Source organism: Gadus morhua, chromosome 20, assembly GCF_902167405.1.
Source record: "Gadus morhua chromosome 20, gadMor3.0, whole genome shotgun sequence".
Lineage (NCBI taxonomy): Eukaryota > Metazoa > Chordata > Actinopteri > Gadiformes > Gadidae > Gadus > Gadus morhua.
In genome coordinates, this window is record NC_044067.1 from 21,257,101 (window position 1) to 21,275,071 (window position 17,971).

The 17,971-nt window shown below is 47.1% G+C and overlaps 2 protein-coding genes across 3 annotated transcripts in view; one reads left to right on the plus strand and one right to left on the minus strand.

Moving 5' to 3' along the window:
* Positions 1 to 6,580, plus strand: part of tmprss3a (transmembrane serine protease 3a) — a 9,106-nt gene extending 2,526 nt beyond the window's left edge. Inside the window, exons 3-13 of the mRNA XM_030344106.1 lie at positions 931 to 1,047; positions 1,824 to 1,940; positions 2,112 to 2,235; positions 3,023 to 3,148; positions 3,456 to 3,502; positions 3,703 to 3,887; positions 4,206 to 4,356; positions 5,265 to 5,360; positions 5,520 to 5,662; positions 5,800 to 5,952; positions 6,344 to 6,580. Coding sequence (XP_030199966.1) covers positions 931 to 1,047; positions 1,824 to 1,940; positions 2,112 to 2,235; positions 3,023 to 3,148; positions 3,456 to 3,502; positions 3,703 to 3,887; positions 4,206 to 4,356; positions 5,265 to 5,360; positions 5,520 to 5,662; positions 5,800 to 5,952; positions 6,344 to 6,388 — 1,304 coding nt within the window. The 3' untranslated portion in view covers positions 6,389 to 6,580. The remainder of the gene's footprint in view (positions 1 to 930; positions 1,048 to 1,823; positions 1,941 to 2,111; positions 2,236 to 3,022; positions 3,149 to 3,455; positions 3,503 to 3,702; positions 3,888 to 4,205; positions 4,357 to 5,264; positions 5,361 to 5,519; positions 5,663 to 5,799; positions 5,953 to 6,343) is intronic.
* A 97-nt stretch (positions 6,581 to 6,677) lies between these two features.
* Positions 6,678 to 17,698, minus strand: pknox1.1 (pbx/knotted 1 homeobox 1.1). 2 transcript variants are annotated; one of them, XM_030343723.1, is made up of 11 exons: positions 17,595 to 17,698; positions 16,092 to 16,204; positions 14,733 to 14,863; positions 13,661 to 13,832; positions 11,641 to 11,835; positions 11,161 to 11,278; positions 10,773 to 10,870; positions 10,390 to 10,518; positions 10,002 to 10,078; positions 9,670 to 9,833; positions 6,678 to 8,966 (listed from the first exon to the last, which is right to left on the minus strand). In XM_030343723.1, the coding sequence occupies exons 1-11, from the start codon at positions 17,695 to 17,697 to the stop codon at positions 8,788 to 8,790; spliced, it is 1,479 nt and encodes a 492-aa protein (XP_030199583.1). In that variant the 5' UTR covers position 17,698; the 3' UTR covers positions 6,678 to 8,787. The 2 variants fall into 2 exon arrangements, with proteins under 2 accessions (XP_030199583.1, XP_030199584.1); XM_030343724.1 differs by lacking the exon at positions 17,595 to 17,698 and adding an exon at positions 16,583 to 17,585.
* Between the last annotated feature and the right edge of the window lie 273 nt (positions 17,699 to 17,971).

The following is a 17,971-nucleotide window of genomic DNA, read 5'->3' on the forward strand; positions in this document are numbered from 1 at the left end:
GATGGATGGATGGATGGATAGAGGGATGGATGGATGGATGGATGGATGGATGGATGGATAGAGAGATGGAGGGATGGATGGATGGATGGATGGATGGATGGATGGATGGATGGATGGATGGATGGATGGATGGATGGATGGATAGAGGGATGGAGGGATGGATGGATGGATGGATGGATGGATGGATGGATGGATGGATGGATGGATGGATGGATGGATGGAGGGATGGATGGATGGATGGATGGATGGATGGATGGATGGATGGATGGATGGATGGATGGAGGGATGGATGGATGGATAGAAGGGATGGAGGGATGGATGGATGGGTAGACGTCTTGTTTAGACCTGAAGGACAACCTCAACTCACCAATCACCCATGTTGCCGTCTGCCTTCACTCTCCTGTCGGTCAATGCACCAAAAGGCTGGGTATTACATTGAAAAACAAATAACCCAATGAAAAACAATGGCTTGCAAATCCAGATCGTGAAGTATCACCTGCACCCTTTCATTCACTCCCTTGGTGGGAGATGCTTGGAAATGCGTCACATCAAAGATACACAATGCAATTTCACCCTATTCATAAACAGTAACCAAACACTAGAATGCAACCAAACAAACAGACTAAGGCCCGGCTCAAATGGTGCTTGGCCCACTAGCTGTGATTGCAATAACCTGCGTTGTCCCACAGACAGTGTCGGTGTGGATGTTGGAATTCATTGTTGAATTTCCAGCTGCAAATCATGTTTTGTGGTGGAATGGAAAAAAGGGGTCAAAATCCCAAAGCCTAGTAGTTTGATATTAGGCTTTCGCCATCACTTGCATTGTTGTGATTGTGAATCATCTAATTAATTCATGTACATGAGCACCATCCATCCGCTTTATATTCTTATGCCTAGTAATGTCCTTCTCTCATTCCTCCATCCCTCCAGAGAATGAGATGGAAGACAAGACGTGGAAGGGCAGACTGCTGGCCCATCAGACCGAGCTGCTGATCGCCGCTGCTGTGCTCGTGGTGCTCCTTCTGGCGTTCGGCATTGGCCTGGGAGGTGAGTGTCTGCTGGGCGGAGCCTCAGCCCGCTGGTTGGCAATGAACCATCGTGCACTCAGGGCCCCCCCTCCTCCTCCTCCTGTATCAATATTTGATGAAAGTGCTCTTGGTCAAGCAATGTGTTGCGCGGTTCGCTCTGCGACCAAGAGCTCCTCCTCTTGGCCCATGAGAGTGTTTAATAGAATGGGGCTCGTGGTGGGGTGTGAAACAGTGTTGGTTTACAGTTGATATCTACGCACACAGCTTACATGGCTGATAAGATCTAAGCCTGATGTTGGCTTCTATGACTCAAGGCCTCCAAGAACACAAACAAACAATTACCGTAAGTTAGACATGAAGAGATAATATTTCCCTTTAGTTCCCACACGCAATAGCTTCTACTCAGAGTTGTGGGGATGGTTTCTGACCATTTGATGTTGCCTTCGTAGGTCCAAACTTTGTGGACGAGTATTGAACCTATGATTTGTATTTCAGTCAGTTTATAACAAAAAAATGTGAATGGGCTCCGGATCTGTGATTTGTATTGTAATCGCTCTGAGTTGAGGGGATAGGTTTTGAACCTATGATTGGTATTTTGGTGGGTCTGAGCAGTGTGGATGGGTTCTGAACTCATGATTTGTGTTTCAGTGGGTCAGAGTGCTGTGGATGTGTTCTGAACTCATGATTTGTTTCCCACTGGGTCTGAGCTGTGTGGATGGGTTCTGAACTCATTATTTGTGTTCCAGTGTTTCAGAGCGGTGGGGATGGGTTCTGAACTCATGATTTGCATTTCAGTGGGCCTGAGCTGTGTGGGGAAGTTTCGCTGTAGAAAGTCGTCTCGCTGCATCAGCAGTTCAGCTCAGTGCGACGGAGAGCTGGACTGTGATCACGGCGAGGACGAACTCAGCTGTGGTGAGAACACACACACACACACACACACACACACACACACACACACACACACACACACACACACACACACACACACACACACACACACACACACACACACACACTACCTGTCTAGCAGATATGCACATCCTCTTATCCTGTATAAAAAAGCTGTAACGGTTGTCCTGGCAGTGCGTCTGAGTGGGAAGCGTGGCGTTCTCCAGGTGCTCAGTGGAGGCGTGTGGAGGACCATGTGTTCAGACAACTGGAACAACAACCTGGGGCGCTCCGCCTGCAAGCAGCTGGGATACCCCAGGTAGGCCACTCCCCATGATGAGACAGGCAGGATCCAATCCTCTAATGTGTCCACCCCACATTATCAGTTTCAAAGGACAATACCACTCTGGGTCATCAAACAATCCTGGTTTGTTCGAAGTATTTGGTACCAAAAAAATATTGAATAAATGAATAACATAATTTGTTATAACTTTGAAAAACAAATTTGGACAGATTCTTCCAAAGACTATTTAGTGTGAACGACCCTGCCACAAATGTGAACAATAACCACATTGACAGACAATATACGCCCAGAGTGGAGCGCCCTCTAGTGTACAAACGCTTGGACACTACGCTTGAAGGGCCTCCTCCACCAACCAAGAAGGACCCGGGTGGTGGTGTTGAGATCCTGTTTATGTAGACGTTTCTTAATACTGGTACATGGCGATGGTGTGTGATGGTGAGTGTGTGTGCTGATGGCTAGTTTAACCTGTTGTACACTGAGTACTCAATGTACAGGTGTGCAGCCTCCCCCAGCCCCAGACTCGGCCAGGTAAGGCTGCTTAAACCAGCTGTCATCCACACACATTCCAAATAAGTAATAAAACATAAAATGTGTTATAACAGAGACCAATGTGCTAATGTACCATTGTTGAAATTCATGGGTAACATTCAACGCAAAATGTCCTTTGGAAGAATCTACTGGTTTGATCACCAAGAGAAACTCAATCTATTGTAGAATCATATGCAACACTTTGTTCTATGCATACATGTGTTCCCCATGTAGTGCTGGTATTAGTATGAATATTAACAATAATGATGTTCAGATACGTGGAGTCCAGAGCCACGCCCCTCTCCTCCGTGGAGCAGGACTTCCAGAACAATCTGGTGTCAATCAACCTGAGCCCTTCTGGACTGCACCTCATCAAGATCCACAACAACAGCAACCTCAGGTACAATCACAGCTCTACACATCAGGGCAAATGACCTGTATTCAGTGACCACAACACTATGATTCTGAGGATATCAACCTGATCACACACTATGAATCTGATTAAATCATCCTGATAATAACTCTATGAATCTGATTAAATCACAACAATGCAAATCATCTGAAATCACTGCCATTCAGAATAATGGCATAACTTGGATGTTGCTGGTGTTACAAATCACATAAAATCACTGTCACAGCTCTACTGATGCTAGAATTTTCCTCATCATGGAAAGGTTCCTTATATTCCACCTCCTCTCCTTCCACAGTAAGACTCAGTGCACCTCAGGGAAGGTGACCACCATCAGGTGTCTTGGTGAGAGCAACACTGGGGCTGTTATCGTGTGTGTGTGTGTGTGTGTGTGTGTGTGTGTGGGTGTGTGTGTGTGTGTGTGTGTGTGTGTGTGTGTGTGTGTGTGTGTGTGTGTGTGTGTGTGTGTGTGTGTGTGTGTGTGTGTGTGTGTGTGTGTGTGTATGTGTGTGTAACCGCTCTATGCTGTCCCTCACTCCCATCAGAGTGTGGCACAAGGCCCAAGAATCCCAACCGCATTGTCGGGGGCAATGCCTCAACACTTGGACAGTTTCCCTGGCAGGTCAGCTTGCACTTCAGGAGCAAACACATGTGTGGTGGCTCCATCATCGCCCCCCAATGGATCCTCACGGTAGCGCACTGCGTTTACAAGTCAGTACTGTGCTCATCAGTCAGGTGGTGGGCAAGTGCAATGTACCTATAAGGTATCTCCATAACGACTGACACTCTCTAGTAAGGCTTTGCACAAGCCTCCATCTAGCAGAGATGGGGGCAGCTTTCTGCCCCAGCGTCAATCAACCACCCATCCCTCCGTCCCCTCCTCCCTCCCTCCCTCCCTCTGTCTGTCCTTCACTCCCTCACTCTCTCATCCCTCACTCCCTCTGTAATTCCCTCCCTCCTCTCTCCCTCTCTCCTCCCTCCCTCCCTGCCTCATCCCTCCCTCCCTCCCCCCTGCCTCCCCAGGTATTTGCCCTCCCAGCCTGTCCAGTGGACGGTGCATGCAGGCATCGTGCAGCAGACCCTGAGCTCGGCGCATGCCCAGGCGGTGGAGCAGATATTCTACCACGACCAGTACCAGTCGGACGGCGTGGACTACGATATCGCCCTGATGAGGCTGAGCCAACCACTGGCCTTCAACGGTACTGCACACACACACACACATCTAGTCACACACACATACAGTCACTCACACACACGCACGTACGTACGTAGACACACATACACACACACAAACACATACACACAAACAAGTAGTCACATACACATTTGCAGTCACTCATACACACACACCCACATAAACACATTCACACACACACAAACATGTAGTCACAAACACATCCGCAGTCACACACACACACACATACAGATACGTACGCACACAGACATGTTTTCACAAACTCAAGCGCAGAGTAACCCCCACGCAAACACCCTAACACAAACAGGTAGCTCCCTTCTCTCCCTTGGTGTTCAGTGTCTCCACCCATCCATTCACCTCTTTCCCTCACTCTGATCTCAGGTTTCATGGCGTGCCGTTAGAGCTGTCATTACACGTCCTCTTGTCTCTCTTTCTAATGAGCTTTTGGTTTGGTTGAGATGTTACCAAGCATATTCATATCCCTTCTAATTGCTACAGAAATTACACTTTGCATATGACAAGATAGTCCCAAAAAGTTGGTTTGATCTACAACATGGCTGTTATCAACACAAATATTGTTTTATTAACAGAGGGGTCAAACAGGTGATGCGATGGCAAGCTTCGATCTTTAAACTGCAATATCTCAGTCATTGTTTTCCCCAAATGCTTGAAATGTTGCAAATCTGGTTCACAGTTAGCTCAAGATATGTGTGACCTGTACTTGAGTTTGAGCCATGAGGCCCTGCCCTTGGCTGGGTTGAAAATGCCCTTGTTTATTGTTTTAAATTTATAGTTTGTCGGCTTAAAGCCCAGGATATTTGTAGATGTTTGTTTATTATTATTATTATTGCTAGAAACATGGCCACAACTCAACCACTGGGAGAGGTAGTTGATTGAGCTTCTGTTCTGCAGGCAATGTGGAGCCCATCTGTCTGCCTCACTTTGGGGAGGACTTTGAGGAGGGCTCCATGTGCTGGATCTCAGGGTGGGGCTCCACTGTGGACGACGGTGGGTCAGACACATCTGGGCAGTAACCTGCTGTATCCAAACCAGCTGGTCTTTAGCTGATCAGTGTACAAGAATGATCAAACATTTGGTATTTTCAACCATCACACTATCCTGTACCTCCCTCCCTCCATCCTTCCTCCCCCCCTCTGGGCCCTGCAGGCGAGTCCAGCCTGTCTCTGAACGCAGCCCAGGTCGCCCTCCTCTCCAACAAGGCCTGCAACCGGGCGGAGGTTTACCAAGGCTTCATCTCCCCTCGCATGATCTGCGCAGGCTACCTGGCGGGGGGCACAGACTCCTGCCAGGTGGGTGGACGTCATCCACTGGTGTTCTTCACCACATGACTCAGGGCTCATGCTGTTAAGTAGCGGTGGCGGCCAAAGGCCGAAAAATGCATCTTCAAGAAATGAATTATGAGTGTTTGTGTGTGTTTGTGTGTCAGGGAGACAGTGGCGGGCCCCTGGCCTGTGAGGGGCCCTCGGTGTGGAAGCTAGTTGGGGCCACCAGCTGGGGTATTGGCTGTGCGGAGCCCAACAAGCCTGGGGTGTACACCCGCATCACGCAGCTGCTCTCCTGGGTGCACCAGCAGATGGAGGTACCTTGCCTCACTCTCTGACCCCCCCCCCCACCCTCCCCCTGGTGGGAAACACAGCATGAGTTTTAAAACAGGGCTTTTCATAGCGGTCTTACTTACCTGTTTAAGGAATTCAACAAATTATTTGCTGTGGAGGCTATGGAACTCCCCTGGCATCAGTAATGAGGTAGGAAGGCCGTATTCACCTCATGGGGTATGCTGTCCAAAGCATCCGATTGGCTCGACCACCAAACCATTCTAATCTTTGAGGTCAGGAGGACAAAGCTGATGCAACACTGCCCACTAGAGTTGAGCTGTGTGACCTTATGTCTCTCACCTGAGCTGTATTAACCCTAGCTGCTGCTGCCTTTAACCCCCTAGGTAACAAACATCCTCTGTGCTTTTCTTTTAGAGGGAAGAGGCACGCTCCTCCACTACAGAGAGCAAAGAGCACTGAAGCAGCCAGTATTTAACACACTACCACACACACGGCTGGTTCAGTTGCTGGACGGGGAGACCTCCCCATCCGTGGACATGATTGTGCTGTGACAGCCTACTTAACAGGACGGAGACAGAATCACCGTAAACAACACTTGTTCCTTAAGACTCTGGAGCTGTTAAACTTTATCCGTAATAGGGCAATTGGGACCCAAGAAAACGAAAGTTGGATCCTCAAAAAATGACACTTTTTATCCAAGAAAAATCTCTGAGACACACCTGATGTGAAGGAGACGCAGGACAAGCCAGAGGTTAGGCATCGTTTATTCCAAAATAGAAAGCTCTAAGGCAAACCCAACAGACAGAGAGAGTGAGAAGATACCAACGGATGCCCGACAGTAGAGACGGTGTGTGGGCTGAGGCCCAACAGTCACAGAGCTCCTGGTCCTCCGGACCCTGCAAACAGCCGGACCACCAGAGGCCTTCGCCTGCTGCTGGTGTACAGCACAACGGTTGAGGTTTCACACACGAGAGGCAACCAACGTTTTGTGCAGCAAAAGTCCAATATCAACAAATTGATAAGTTGAGAGGATATGTTTTATGAAGGAGTATCGAAGGGCTTGAAGCCGCAGAATGCAGTCTTTTTTCTATTTTATTATTTTAATCCTTTAAGGCATACAACTAAAAGAGGGAGCCTAAAATGTTCCAAAGTAGCTCTCTCTGTTCTTGATGTGAGCAGTTATTTGTGTGTATCTCTAGATCTAGATCTAGAGATACACACATTATATATATTTGTGTAAACGGTCTGTTCTTGGTTGCAATTTGAATTCTCAACTGTGATTTGAAGTTTGCATCTTAAGCGTGATTGTGTGGTAAGCATAGTAATGTGGATTGTGCACTTTGAAAAAAACAAAAAAAAGGTAGTCCACTACGCAACGATGGTAAAATTATTAAAAAACACATGACTCATCGCATACACAATGTGGGGTAAAACTTGATTTATATTTAAAAAGAAGAAAAGTACTGCGATCAAAGTTACTGAAAGAGAACCCCTGGGCGATTCCCTCACAATTCCCAGCCTAAAAGTATTTTAAACTTCTCTATTTAAAAAAAACAAGACAAGCCTTGTGTAGTTTAGTGTCCTTTGACTTAATTTCATTCACGTTCTGGTTTTCTGTGCTTCTTGGCTAGATTTCTTTACAAAAGAACATCGGTAAGGCCATTTTTTGTATCGCAAGTTTAAAACCAGATTTACACAGCAATTTTTCAATCAGCATTCAACTTTTTTTTTTCGTTCCTTTTTTTTTACTAGAAAACTGAAATGAACCCTGGAAAACAGGGTCGCTAGTTTAATAATGAATCTGTACATAAATATTCCTTACAAAACAAAACAAGAGAAACACAAACAAGGAAAAAAACAAAACCACTCGTAACTTCTCAAGTTTGTATATAAAAATAAGCTCTCTCCTTCTCCTCCCCCCCCCCTCCTTCTCCATGCCCTGATGGGCCACAGAACAGACCCCGGCCAGAGACCACCAGTAAGAGTCCGTTCTAACTAGAGTTGTGTGCACTTCTACTGAAAAAACACAAGCATGCAGGAAATGAAGACGAGCTCTCTGCTGAAGCGTTGGCATCCAAACAAACAGGATTCACATAGAAAAGGGAGGGGGGGGAGGAAGCGGGCAGAGGGGCGGCAGTGGAGGAGAAAATATATATATGAAAGAAAACAATTCAACCTTAATTAATGGAGCGGTACAAAGTATGACCCCTTCTGGTGTTCTTGTTTATAACACTTCTTTTTAGCTTCCATTGGTTGCTTACAATATAATACAAAAAGTGCACTCGCCAACGTTTGTCTACATGGTATAAAAGAAAAAAACGGTTTCTGAAATGAAACTTTTGGGGGCGTACACATCACGCAGTTCGTGCTGCCGTCCACTAGTGGGCAGAAGCGGTTCTGTGCGTACGTCCTGTGGTTTTGTGCTCTATGTAAACGTATCATCTTTGTGGAGTATGTGTTTGTGCGTGTGTGTGAGACTGTCAAAGTAGTGTATAAGTGTTATGTGTGTGTTGATTCATCAGCCAGTAAAAGGCTTGGGAGAAGTGTGTGTGTATGCGTGTGAGAGAGCATTTGGGATGTGTCTGCTTGTGTGTGTTGATCTGTAGGCCAGTATACAGTGGTAGTAGTGTGTCTTTGTCTAGAACAATATATCAGCTTTGAAGTTTGTCTTTGTGTAAATGGACGTGTATGTCTATGCGTTTGTAACGGCATGTATCCGTATGTGTGTACAAGCATCTACGTGTGTATGTTTGTGAGTGTATACATCTATGTCATGGATGTATGTCTGGTGTGTGTGTGTGTGTGTGTGTGTGTGTGTGTGTGTGTGTGTGTGTGTGTCCGTCCATGGTGTCTGTGCTCTACTGCAGCGAGTCACTGTGGTCCAGGCCCAGCCCAGCCATGTCGTCGTCGTCGTCCTCTCCGCTGTCCAAGGACTCGTCCTCGCTGTGGCCGCCCAGCATCACCTGCTGGACCGCCAGCGTGGCGCCGTCCGACGTCAGGCTCTGCAGACCCTCCATGCTCATGGTCACCATGGTGCCTGCCGAGGGAGGGAGGGAGGGAGGGATGAGCGGAGAGACCGGCAGCCTGTTTGCCATGAGCAGACTGTTCCTAACAACCTGCTTGTATGAGCTAGCTGTTGCTAACATACAAACCGTTTGTTGCTCATACATCTACTGGTTTACCCAACGTACGTACTGTATAGCCAGAAGGAAAACATGAAACGCCTTTTCCCATGCAGAGTCTGATAATTACCTCTTACACCTCTTCTATTGAATATTGAACCGTCTAGTCTATTAGTAGACTTTAATACAAAGGGTTAGGTTCAGTCAAACACCCTCACCACTATAAGACCATCCCGCCCCCATATCAACTCAAATGGTACCAAATGGTACCAGGTATGGTATTGGGTTTGACTCCTATGGTCTACAGCCCACTTGTCTGCATAAGAAAGGCACCCAGCCCCCTGCATGCTACTGAATGACACCTCCAAAATAGTTCACTGCAAGTCGCTTCAGATAAAAGCAATAAATGACTACTAATGAATGAAATATTAATGGATTACAAACAGCAGAAGAGCATAAGGAAGGTGGAGGAAGGGTGTGGTTGTGGTGGTGGAGGTAGTGGTAGTGGTAGTGCAGGTGTTGGAGAGGGTGTGGGTGGTAGTGGTAGTGCAGGAGGTGGTGGTGGTGGAGGTAGAGAAGGGTGTGGTGGTGGTGGTGGTGGTGGTGGTGATGGCGTACCGTCGGGCATGGTGACCTGCTGGCTCCCGCCCACCGAGGCGATGGAGTCGGGCCAGAAGCGCTGCAGGGGCCGGTTCTGAGGGGTTTTCTTCTTGGTTTTGGGGGTTTCAGAAGAGCTGGCGTCTAGCATGGGCTGCAGGATCCTCCGCCGCGCATTGATGAACCTGAGAGGAGGAGGAGAACACAGAGGAAGAGGAGAACGTATGAAAGAGGAGCAGATGAGAGGATCAGAGTAGGGCGGTGAAGTATAATTGAAGAGTGGACTAGAAGACTAGAGGGTGGGGTCAATATCCATGCTGCTGCTTGGATCCCTCCTCGGGGACGTGACTCACCAGTTGTTGACCTGTAGTAGGGTTAGGTTGGTCTGGGTGGCGATCTGTTTCTTCTCGTCTTCCGTTGGGTATGGGTGCTACAGGGCCACACAACACCAACATTGTTAATCTCTAATTTGACATTGCTTTTTGTGTGTGTAGCATTCACTTGGGAGGCACAATTCTGCTTCCTCCTGGGTTCATCCCATGTCATGTTTAGCAGAGGAGATGGATCCAATTGGAAATAAAGACCTAGACTATGTCACCAAATGTTAAGTATTAGCTAATAACTAACTTCCCCAATTCCCTTTAATAACATGCCCCTTTATCCAGTGGCAGGCGCGCACACACACACACACACACACACACACACACACACACACACACACACACACACACACACACACACCCCAATGTGCTGGAAGAGCCAGGAGCGCATGACGTTGGTGGCCTGCTTGGGCAGAACCCCACGCTTGTTCTTGGAAGAGTTTTCCTCGTGGCTGAACGCATTCAGGTCCTGGTGGAACTGCAGCTGGAGCTGAGAGAAGATACAGAGACACAGACATTATTTTCAAATGGAAATATATTTGAAAGATTTACCCCACACAGCCAAAACTGTGCATCAGTGATCATAAAAGAGTGGTTATTAAATTACTAGTATTGAGTACAAATTAGTTGTAACAGCGGACATCCTCGCTAGAGAATGAGCGGCCTGCTCCTTTATTGGGGAACCCCCCACTGTGTTTGTTACAGTGTGCGGCCTCCTGTGTGAGTGGTGGTGTGGGGATTCACCTGGTTGTTCTGGACTCGTATCGTTCCGGGAGAGATGGCCTGCGTCACTAGCTGGCCTTGGGGTGTTACTACGGTAACCGGCTGATAGACCGTTCCACCTTGAGAAAACACACACACACACACACACACACACACACACACACACACACACAGGATGAGTGTTTACACTTGATGTGCCCTGGAGGCCGCGGTCTGGCAGGAAGTCATAGCGCTGATGCTGCTCATTAGTCAGCAACCGTAGGATTAAAGTCCCATAAGGAGCCATACCTTCTTTGTGACATTTCATATCCATGTCGTTTTCTGCTTTCTTTCCTTCATCAGGGGCAGTACAAGTTGGAAAATCTAAATCTGTACGATTATTTTTGAAGAGGCTAATGTCGGTCGTTACCTGCGACCACCTGGGTGGGGTTGACGGTTGTCAAGGTAACGTTGCCCTGCTGCAGGGCGGATGCTTGAACCATGATCTGACCCTGGGGACTGAGGGTCCCTGCGAAGGAGGTGGGAGTCTGAGGAAACATACACACACACACACCTTTTAAACACACATTACAAACCAACTTGTTATATACCTTGTTGTGCATCTGGGTCTCATGGGGGGCCAGGCCCTGCAGCGGGGACTAGGGGCCTCCATGTGTCTGTGTGCATTTGGGCTGTCCCTGGGTCTAGAAGGGGGCGGGCCCGGACTATGCAGCGGCGACTAGGGGCTCCCCTGTGTCTGGGGGTGGGGTGTACCTGGCTCTAGAGGGGGGAGAGGTCCGGACCCTGCAGTGGGGAGTAGGGGCTCCCATGTATGTATGTGGGGTGTACCTGTGTCTTTAGAGACAGGCCATGGATTAGGGGCTCCCATGTGTCTGTGTGTGGGCCGTACCTGGGTCTTGAGGGGGGACAGGCCGGGGCCCTGCATCGGGGAGTAGGGGCTCCCGGGGTCTCCGCTCAGCAGGGTCTCACTGTTCATCTTGGTCTTCAGGCAGGCGATGTAGCGGCTGCAGAAGTCCTTGCAGAGGTCGCTCACCTTCTCCAGCTCCAGTAGGTGGATCCGCAACACCTGGATGGCCTTCACCATCTGGGGGTCAAAGGGGGAAAGGTCAAAAGGTTAGGAAGAGAAAGATCACTTGAAACTCCCATAATACAGTCGTCTTCTGATGTTTACCATCTTCTAATAAGACATCCCATTTATACTTCCTGCCCTACACTGCAGCATGAAGTTCACCAAGAGCTCTGAATGGGGCCAGCACTTCCCTGCACTGTTGGGATGTTGGGGTATTGTAGGCTATTTATCTTTATATTATAGCCTACTGCAACAAAACAGGAATTGTTTTGTTTTCTTTGTGTGTCAAATACTCAGCTTCCTATGAATCCGAAGCCATCTGATAGATCACAAAAACCCAAAGAAACAACGGGTAAAGGACACATTAAGGGTCTGATGGAACTAAATGACACAGGATTAGAGAGGGGAGAATTACCACCGACCACATCCATGTAAAGATGGGCCTGGCTGCGGTGGTTGCCAGGGTTACCATCCCGTGTGCAACAGACCATCATGTGGTTGTCACTCCTGTGATTAAAACGCATCCCCGGCAGCTGGGAACATACTTTGGTTGACTCCATTCTCTAGAGCGGGGCTCCTCTAGAGCAGGGCTCCCTTAGCGCAGGGCTTCTCTGGAGCAGGGCTTCTCTGGAGCAGGGCTTCTCTGGAGCAGGGCTCTTCTAGAGCAGGGCTCCTCTAGAGCAGTGCTCATCTAGAGCAGGACTCCCCTAGCGCAGGGCTCCTCTGGAGCAGGGCTCCTCTGGAGCAGGGCTCCCTTAGCGCAGAGCTCCGATAGAGCTCTGCGAATGGGATTCTCATGTCCGATACAACAGTGCTACCTGCTTCGAGGTGTGTCTTTAAACTGATGAAGTTCTTGTCTTGAGTCGATGAAAAACTCACACACAGTCACACACTTATTGTAGGCTATTTATCTTTATATTATAGCCTACTGCAAAATGTGGAACACGCACGATTATATCCGCAATGATGAATTCTGTTTGACTTTCAATAGGACTGTTCCACCTTTTTTGCTTCCTAATCTCAATAAATCAGCCGATTTATTTCAGATTAGTGTTCTTTACACATTGGAAAATGTGTCACACTATGTTGATATTTGGAAAAAAACTAGTTGAACATCAATTGTAGCGATTTATTTTAATCATAGTTATAGACACTAATGAAAAACGAAATAAACTGTTATGAACTCTAGCGTGGATGGGGATGCTAATCAGACACAAGACTGAATGGGTTATGCATTTCTATAGGTCTATAATCTTAAAATTTCAAAGACAACTTCTCGATGCGAAGTTGTCTTTGAAAACAGCGAGCAGGGCTGACTTCAGCGCCATCCGCTGGACACAGTGGATTTAAACTGGTGATGGGAACTCAAGTCACCGAGGGCTTGTGTCGCCACGCACCAATGGAATGAGTGGCTAAAGAAGAATTCACCTAATTTTCAATCCAACTGTTTTGGGAAATTTGGACAAATTAGACAGGACTATTAAGGCTGGGAAGAATGTTAATCTTCTGATACATTTAATCATCTACTCTGATTGTAGATTATGCATTGGAATAAAGCTAAGGGACTATTATAAACCTAGGCTCTTGACGAGCAAGGCTGTGAATCATCACGAGATGCTAGTAAAATCACAATATGAATGCAATTTTTTCACTTCTTGGTTTGTTTTACGAATAAGCCGGGACCAGGTGTTATCTGATCTAGTTTGTAATATGCATCTCCTTAAACTGAGCAATAGAGAGAGAAAAGAGAAACACAGACACTGAGAGAACAAAAGAGAGACAGCGAGAGACAGAGAGATGGATGTGACTGAAAGAAAACATAAACACCCTGTCCTCTCACCAGGTTGTCCAGGTCGGGGTCTTCGCTGAAGAAGGCCTTGCCTTCCTTCTCCTGGCTGCGCACAAAGTTCTCGATGTCCACGTCGAAGCTGGCCGACGTGATGCAGTCCGAGCTCTGTGTGGACTGTTCGCATTTCTCAAAGAGCAGGGCCAACAGCGGGAACAGAGGGTGCCTGCACAACAACAACAAAAACACAGTTTGAGACATCCTTTATTTTATATGGGAATATTCTGAACCTTTATTATTATTATTATTATTATAATATATACATACAATAGACAGATCAAATATACATTTCCAAGGAATGACAGTCGGCTGTGACACCACCAATGTAAACTACTGTATCCAGATATGTAAACATAATGCAAATGCTGATCAAAAAATGTGCATTGCCTCAATCTTTCCCTCTCTCTTTGTAATACATATCATGTGGTATTTTTCTACCATGGTAATCCCCAGGATTAGTACTGTGTGATGCACTGTTGAATTCAGGATCCAAAAGCTTTCTCGGTCGGCAACAAGCCAATATCCTCCGCTAAAGGAGGATAAAAAGGCTAAATAGGTACTGTCTATTCAGGCAAAGAGATGCTCAGTGCTTGAGCTTCTAGAAGACGCCGTTCAACATCAGGCACACAAAGCGAGAGCACCTGGAAGGGTCCTCTCTAAACCTGTTCACACGTGGCATCCAAATTAAGATCCCACTGGATCACATAGGACCATTAGAGGACTAGTAGAGGACCAGTATAGGACCAATCTGCTATTAATGCCTGACACATTAGGAGTCCATTTGGGAGGTTGTCACCCCCTGTCGTCGTTATGTCAATCTGCACTACTCACATTTCAGTACACACATTTGTCACCAATTTTTTGAATGGCAGGAACATTGCCCAATTATTTTTTACATATTGTTTGCGGAAGGGTAATCTGATGTCAAAGGGTAGAAGATGACAGCTCAGACACACTGGCCTGAACCAACCCGTTTGTAATCAATCCCCATTCATCCGAAGAGCGAATGTGACAGAGGGAGTTGATAGAGAGACAAAGGGCGTTTGAGAGAGGATGAGGGCAGTACCGATATATGGCGGTTTTGTCTGCGTCCATGGGCGTCTGTGGCTCGTTGTGGGCGGGGCTCGGAGCTTCCACCAATGACCCCTCGATGAACTTCTGCTCCGAATCCCCTTCTGCCTGGGCCACACCTTGCATCTGAAAGCCAACAGATGAGATGACATGCGAGCAGAGACAGAGAGAGAGAGTAAGCAGGAGAATAAGCGAGAACAGAGATACAGGATAAAATCATGTGAACTAGCTGCAGGGGTAAATCCTTATAAGGAGCTGTTATTTTAACGAGACAAAGCTGCACTAACTGCTGGAGGAATGGATAGATGATCAGCAGGAGCGGCACTGGGAGGCGTAATGTGACCGAGAGCCTGAACAAGGCAGGGAGGTACAATGGACATAGAGAGACGGCGGCCTGAGCTTGACCCGCCGTACCCGTTTTTTTTGGTTCCAGTTTGTTCAGGTTTCAACTTGGAGGCTGGGCAGGGAAACAATATCGGCATGAATAATATTTTCCCATTAATAATTGTAATCATCATGTCATTACATCCATTTTCATAACGCTCCTGCTTGGAGGAGATGGAGAAGCTGATTCAACGGCATTTTATGGGATGCTGAGCGCCGCATTTTATAATGACGTTGTTATAATGCTCTGTTAAAAAAGGAGAACTGAATGACTGGGAATCAAGTATCTCCCCTCCTCCACTAGGGGGGTGGGGGGGGGGGGGGGGGGGGGGGGGGGGGGGGGGGGGTTCAACATCCTGAACCTGCCCTGTGACTAAAAGCAGGCCGGGGGGCCAGGCTGGGAGCCAGGGAGAGACCCAGCATGGGAGACCCTGCCAGCAATCCCAGCTCCAACCATGTGACTCGGGTAACAATGACTTGGACTGAGCTCCGGCGGGGCTAAAAATACTTGTTTGCTTGGGGTGGAACATTTCTCATTAGTCACAGATCTTTCCCCCGCTCTCTTTATGAACACCAGCAATGTTCTGGCACTGGCAATGTTTGAGTGTTGCAGAGAGTGATGCGCGTATGGGGAGGAGCGGTTTGAGGGAAGAGGTCCTTGCTCTGTGGTTTAACATTGCAGGTCTGCCGTACGGTTATTTGTTGTAGCTCACTGTGATCTGAGACCGATACAGTGCAAATATAATACTCAAACAGGAGATGCAAGGATATCAAGTATTATGTTGCATGAAGAAGGCCTGGTTATCTTTAGTTTAAAGCTTTGTTTTGAGGAGCTTACTGGGGGAGGAATATACTGTAACTGCGAATATACGTACATATCGGCAACTAAACTTTACTTAAACAGGGCTAGAGTACTTCACATAGATTGTCAGAATACACAGCCCTAGATAGGACTTCCCCTGAGACCCACCTGCTGCTCTCCTTCTTGGTACTTGTCTATGGAAACCGACTGGGCTGCCATCATGTTCACTGCAGATGCTGCAAACACTGGGGCATTATAGAGAGGTGGGACCGTGGGCCAACCTTTACGACATACACACACAAACAGCCAAGATCAAAGTACAATAGGCTTTAACATATGGCTATTTCTTTTTTAAGTTTGAGATTTAACTTAAAAGTTTAACTTAGATGTATGATTTTATGATAGGGTAAAAATACATTGTATTTTATAAGAGATTCATTATAATTGATAAGGGAAAATGTCCTATGTTTATCTTTCATTTAAAATAATATTGAAGCATGTTCCATGCACAATAATTCAAAGTAGCATCGTGCGTCACTGACAGCAACAGCAATTATTCAACCAATAAACATGTGGGCATGCACATTGTTTATGTATTATGGGACCAAGTTTATGACTTAAAAAAAAGGTATTTCAATCATTTCAGTTTTAAATAGTACCCTCAACATAGAGCAAGATCCATTTTTGTCCACAGCCCATTGGGTGGTCAAACATTCAAAGACACTGTCATTGATCCCATCCCAATAAGCCAATCTCTCTACATGCAACCCATGTTGAGATAACACACACACGCGATTTCCAACATTAGCAGATATCCGGGGGGAGTAATACAAATAATAAAATTTGTTTTGCGTATTCGTCAGTAATCCATACGACTGCTTAATACTACAGCAATCAAATCATTATCTCGATAATTAAAGAAAACAATAATAGCAGCTCAGCTAGTGTACTTCAGCAGGGTACCTAGCCGCTAGGTAGCTCGCTAAAGTAGGCTACTACTAGCTGGACGGCTATTTTTACACAAGCAGAGCTACGACAAGGATCTGTGGTGTGCTATCTGGCGTTTAACTGCCGGTACAACACCAAGCAGACTGCAAACCGCCATATTTAGCAAGGAAACCACTGCCAGAAAGCGAACCCCCATGCTAACAAAGCTAACAGCCCCGCTGCGGATCACTAGCAGCTCGTTGCTTTCTTTACATCTTATGGCTGTATAAAACAGCTCCACATAAGATATCGTCCAGTTTCACTTGAAAGCATTATACGTGATCACATAATTACGTTAAGGTCTGTAAAAATAAAAATCGACATGAAAATAAAAGCTAACATGCTAGCCGGTGAGGCTTCCTAAATCCTGCCCACATCATTCAATCAATCATGGGAGGACAGCTGCCTGTCCCTCCTCTGAGAGGGGTAGAGCGGGGCCTTGCTTCCACCACTCGCCCTTGCCTTTCCACAATCCTCCTCTGCCCCCCAACAAAACGCCCGACATATTTTTTTTCCCGCAGACTGAGTTTTATTTCTTCCTAGTACTGGCAATGCTCTCCCATCCAAACAACCTCCGATGCTCCCAATATGTCCGCATATTCTCGCCCTGGGCATTTTTTGTGTGCAGCCCAGATTGTTTGATTGATAGGGAACGGAAAAAGAAGATTTTGAGTGACAGCTTACCTGAGTGCCAATCTTCGTCACACTGACAAGCGGCTGCAGCAATCGGGACCCGCAGTTGTCGCGTTGCGTCATCGCGCAAGGACACGCACAGCCTTTGGCTCATGAATATTCATGAGATGGGAGGAGATATGAGGACTCAGTGGAGAGCCTTGTTCCCCCACCCCTCGAGTCCATGCTCCCTGCTGGGCACGGCTGGCACTGCGTAATAATCCACTGCCCTCATTTATGCTTCTGCGTAAAAACATAACACGGAACACATTCTGCATCCATGATTCTCGCCCATCTATAAATCGGTGGTGATGCTCTCCCCCTTTCCTTGCCAGTGCCGTACTAACAGCAAACCAAGTCGCGGATGTTTAACAAGCAATAGTAGGCCT

Excerpts from the sequence above, each read along its gene's own strand:
- pknox1.1 (XM_030343723.1), bottom strand. The coding sequence starts at position 17,697 with ATGAGCCAAAGGCTGTGCGTGTCCTTGCGCGATGACGCAACGCGACAA. Across the intron at positions 14,864-16,091 it reads ACCAAGAAGGAGAGCAGCAG|ATGCAAGGTGTGGCCCAGGC; the intron begins GTGGGTCTCAGG and ends GTTGGCTTTCAG. Across the intron at positions 13,833-14,732 it reads GACAAAACCGCCATATATCG|GCACCCTCTGTTCCCGCTGT; the intron begins GTACTGCCCTCA and ends GTTGTTGTGCAG.